General features: G+C 40.4%; 1 protein-coding gene across 1 annotated transcript in view; it reads right to left on the bottom strand.

Annotated features, from left to right (window-relative positions):
- Positions 1-315: 315 nt before the first annotated feature.
- The window catches only part of tdrd1 (tudor domain containing 1), a 20,883-nt gene continuing 16,310 nt past the window's right edge, over positions 316-4,888 (bottom strand). Inside the window, 8 exon segments of the mRNA XM_032502029.1 lie at positions 316-840; positions 1,039-1,082; positions 1,212-1,262; positions 1,541-1,945; positions 2,082-2,249; positions 3,797-3,925; positions 4,003-4,119; positions 4,209-4,535. Of these exon segments, the coding sequence (XP_032357920.1) occupies positions 769-840; positions 1,039-1,082; positions 1,212-1,262; positions 1,541-1,945; positions 2,082-2,249; positions 3,797-3,925; positions 4,003-4,119; positions 4,209-4,535 (1,313 nt within the window). The 3' untranslated portion in view covers positions 316-768.

Below are 4,888 nucleotides of genomic sequence, written 5' to 3'. Positions count from 1 at the left end.
CATGATGGATTGTTATGCCAATTTAATGTGAATTGACTTCTTTAGCAAGAATAGTACACAAAACAAAAACATGATAATGATCAATCAAAAACTCTTTGCAAAGGTTGAGGCTTGGCTGACTTTGCGCCATGCTTTGCTCACCTTTGTGAAGCCCGAACGCCGCTATAATTGTGCTTGTTCAATTTCGGTGCTTCCTTCTGCTGACTGAGAAAGGGTTTGAACCCTGGACAGCGGGTTGTGGCTATATTTATTCATCTGATTTAAAGCTCAAATGTCCACAGAAATCCTCTCAAAATTATCACAAAATAAAATCGCTGTTAATCATAGAACCTTTATGTAAAAACTGAAACATGTCAAACAAATCAATCAGGCTGGACATCCCAGCTTAATGGGTGATTAGGACTGAACTAAGGAACAGATGACAGCACAGCATGCTACAGCTCGCTTACAGAAGACAAACACACACTTGGATAAATGAGGTTGAACATTTTTTTTACAGTTTTGTTACAAACCTAGTGTTTTTTTAAGAAAACCTCCAGAAATATAAAAAAAAATAAAAGTGACTGGAAATTAACCACAGGTTAAAAACATAAAAGCAAAATTAAAAGCTGGGAGGCGATAAGGTGACAAAATTAAAATTACAAACTCTATGGCTGCTTCTGGAGACCACATTCAGTTAACCTGTTCAACATAAACAGCGTTGGAAGAATAAACGACATGCTTGGGTTTAACAAGTTGGCAAACAAGACTATAAAGTTATGGTCAATCTTATTTTGTCTGTCCCACTAACTGCTTTATGAGAGAAAGCTGCAGCTGCACCAAATGCTCCAGGTGGTCAATCTGTGAAAGGCAACAAAAACCACGTTATCCATTTGCACTTCAAATTTCAACTGCTCAAGCCGTTTCTTAACATGTAGTATGACATAACAATGTAAGTCAAAGTTGGCCATTAACTCCTAGCTTTACAAACTACAATACAATGTTCTATACATTTACAGTTCAAAGATGCTTTCCAAAAACAGTTAAACCAGTTTTGACCTTAGTCATCAGGTTTTGACAACAGCAGCCAGGGGCCTGAGGATCTGGGATTCAAACAGAAAGCCAAGTCAATGCCATACCATCTAATTGTGAAATACAAGTGTGATCAAAGTTTTTAAACAATGTAAGTTAGGCAGTCGCAGATCATTGTTCTTGTTTTAAAGCATACATACCAATTTTGCATGGAGGCTCCATTTGCGCAATAATCTTCTGTACGGGATCTTCTGAAAAAAAGCGAGATATCAGCACTTACCATACCTCATAAGCCATTATGGATAATTCTTTATTAGATTTTTTTTATGGCGATTCAATGGTTAATCAGTAAAAATGAAGAGATTAAACCAATGATGTAAATATTTATTACTTGCTGCACTTCTTTCCAGTATTTTGAACTTAATTTAGCACTTAAAGTAAAGCAATATGATGCATACCACAAATTGTGAATATAAAAAATACTAATGCAATAGTAAAGACAAACAAGAAAATATAAAAAATAACAAACCAGCAGAGGTGTTTGTCTTCTGCTGGGTAGTCTGGGGTTCCTGCTCTGGGATTATGGTTATGCCGGTGGTAGCAGTTGTATGTTTCAGCCCCTTTTGGGTTTCCGGTATGACCATGGGCGGGGGGCAGTCAGGAACAACTGTAGGGCTGGCAGTAGATGTGCTGCTGTCAGTTTGGTCAGCCTTCCGGGTGGTGGGGGAGCAAGGTTTACTACTGGCCTGGTTCTGTAGTGTATCCAAGATCATGGTGCTGAGGTTCCCTCCTCCCCTCTCAGTGGGAAGAGTGAGTGATAGCACGTTAACAGAGTCGTCGAAGGACTGGACAGTGGCGAGGACGCCATTCAACAACTGGCTTTGAAACATCTGCAGCACTTCCTCTGGCAACTCTGCAGGGAAGTGTTCCTTACCTAGAAACGGATGGCAAGGGGAGGAGGGGGCGTTAAAGAGCGATTACAAACAATAGTTTGAAACATAAAAAATATAGAATATATGAAACTTACAAAATAATTTCAGATTACAGAAATAACATGCCCTTTGTCTTACCAGTGAGGGTGCAGCGAGTGATCTGAAAGGGGAGCTGCAGCAGGTGCTTGGTGATGGGCAGGACACGGGAGAATGGCACCTTCTCACTGTTGCCGTAATCTGCATAGATGACACTCATCTCATTCTCACCGACCTCCAGGACCACTGCACGGTACCAGTTATTGTCAGCTAAAATAAAAAACAAAAAAGTCCAGGGTTTTTAATTCCATTTATTGGCAATTTTGTGACCACCAACAGATGCTTATTCAATTTTGACAGGGATATATGTTTACTTTCATATCTCAACCTCCAGAAGTGTTTTTTTGTGTATTTTACTGCCTTGATCGTTTTTTTTGTATTCATGTATCTATGAAATGGGCTAAATAAGAATACATATTTTCTGTTCATTTAGAGGCAATGTTTAAAGTCAACAACATGCATAAAATGGGCTGGGCAATATAGAGAAAATCAAATATCACAATATTCTTGACCAAATACTTCAATGTTGATATTGTATGGGTGACTATTGGTGCTTTAACAAAATTTACACAATAAGATTTTTGATATTCTCCAGAAATTATTTAATGATTTAGTGGATAAAAGTAAATAATAGAACAGCTAGAACAGTCTTAAGTTCAGAAAATAACATCACTTTAGTGTAATGCAGCCTGTAAAACCAGGTAAAGACAACAATTACCATATTACGATATATCCAAAATTTAAGTCTGATATCTAGTCTCATATCGCGATATTGATATTAAATCCATATATTGCCCAGCCCAACAATATGCCTTGAATCTAATCTTTAAGAGATGACAAAGATGAATGGATCCCTTAAAAATGGATGAGCCTTTACCAGCTACAAATCTAAACACCACTGAAAAACTCCATTAAAACGGACCCTGTTGTTAAGTGAGCTGCGGAATGTATGCCACACTATGGTCTCCTCCTTGCATACTGTGTTTACAGAGAAGCCGCTCCTATGCTCTGCAGCACACACGCTGTGTAATTATATCTACTAGCAGACACCAAATTACCAGCTTAGGTCTGCAGGGGCAACAACTGCAGGTGGGGTCTCAACTACAGAGAGAAAACATTCAAACTGGATGTAAGAATGAGAGAACAAAATTTATGGCGGCAGATTGTATCGGTTTCCTCTGAGTGATGATGGATCAGCTGGTCTTTTCTAATATGGTCTCTTGCCTGTAATTATTAAACAATGTGTGGGCGCTGGGGCTTTCCCCTGCTTAGAGTATCTATCAAACTCTGGATGCAATTTCCTTTTAAACCATGATGTTGACTAATTTACCATTAAAAACTCTACTGTAATCTTTTGTCACATACATTTTCGCAAATAAGATTACATTGTTTTGCACTGCAGAGAGACTGACATCTATCTTCTGTGTCTTTGTTACTATTCGCTACCTGCATCTTCAAAAGCTTGATGGTTTTACAGATGCTAGTTAAGCCTACACAACTCGTCAAGTTTTGGTGGGGAGAAATGAGCAGTGAAGGGGATAGAGGCCAGGACTAACAATGTACGTTGTTGCTATAAGAAAAGCTGCATGCTATAGCAATCTTTGTTACAGTTTGGACATACACTTTGTATAAAAAAAATAAAAAAATAAAAAAAAAATCACAATGCCAGGTAGAAGGACCACAGATTAAAGTTCATCTCTGGACCTATTCTTTTATGATGTACAGACTTTATTTAGGGAATATTAAGTGTTCCTCACCAGAAAACTGGGCACAGCAGGCAGCTCCAGGAACTGGTCTGCTCAGGACAGTGGAGGATAAAGAAGCACGAATGTTGCTGCAATAGGCAACCAGCTCCATCATCACCTCCTGAAGCTTTTGCTGGTCCACTGCACAACAACACAGAAATTATTTAACAGGAAGGGTTATCACATTTTTACCATTTGTGCAAACCGAGTGTTCTGACCCTGGCTGGGAACGAGCAGGTAGAAGAGGGAAGGACTAGTGAAGGCTGCAATGCAAGGCTGAAAGGTGTCGTTGAGAGGCAGCTCCACAGTCTTCCAGTCCACTGGAAAAGATGGGGCTGAAACAAGATTACAACACAATTTCAACCGGGCTCCTTAAAAACAAACCATTGCATTTCACGTTAAAACCACCTGTATTCTAGCTGACCTTCTGATGGAATCTTTTTGGAACTGGTTCCTGTCTGGTCGGAGGCTTGCACAGGCATTTGGCTGTTTTCATTTCCCTGTATGTTCTCTTGGTGTTTTTGTTCAGAGCCTGTGGTTGCATGTGTCTCTTTGGGAACCGCTCCAGGAACTTTGGCTAGTTGCTCAGAAATGAGGGCAGCTGCCACATTCTGCCCTTTGCTCTCCAGCTCAATACCATAGCCTTGTTCAGTGGCACAAAGGACACGAGCAGAGAGCTGCTTGCCATCCACCAGACTCTGGAACCACAGCAGGGCTTCACTGCTCCACTCTGATCCCAGGGGCTCCACACCTGATTTCAAACATAAACACTTTGTAAGAGAGAGCGAGAGAGAGAGATGTACCTTAATGTCTCAACCTGCATGACGTATGATTGTTAAAGGTCCCATGGCATGAAAATTTCACTTTGAAGTTTTTTAACACTATTATGCGTTCCCCCAGCCTGCCTATGGAAATGGCTAGAAATGGCGATAGGTGTAAACCGAGCCCTGGGTATCTTGCTGCCTTTGAGAAAATGAAAGCTCAGATGGGCCAATCTGGAATCTGGAAGGTTACCTCCCCTTTCTCTGCTTTGCCCGCTCAGAGAATTTGGCCCCCCCTTGAGAGCGACACATCATGGTTTTCAAACGAGCAAAGTGGCAGTTG

The sequence above is a fragment of the Etheostoma spectabile genome, chromosome 21 (genome assembly GCF_008692095.1).
Source record: "Etheostoma spectabile isolate EspeVRDwgs_2016 chromosome 21, UIUC_Espe_1.0, whole genome shotgun sequence".
Lineage (NCBI taxonomy): Eukaryota > Metazoa > Chordata > Actinopteri > Perciformes > Percidae > Etheostoma > Etheostoma spectabile.
The sequence above is the reverse complement of the archived record's forward strand: the minus strand, read 5'-3'. Positions and strand labels throughout refer to the sequence as shown.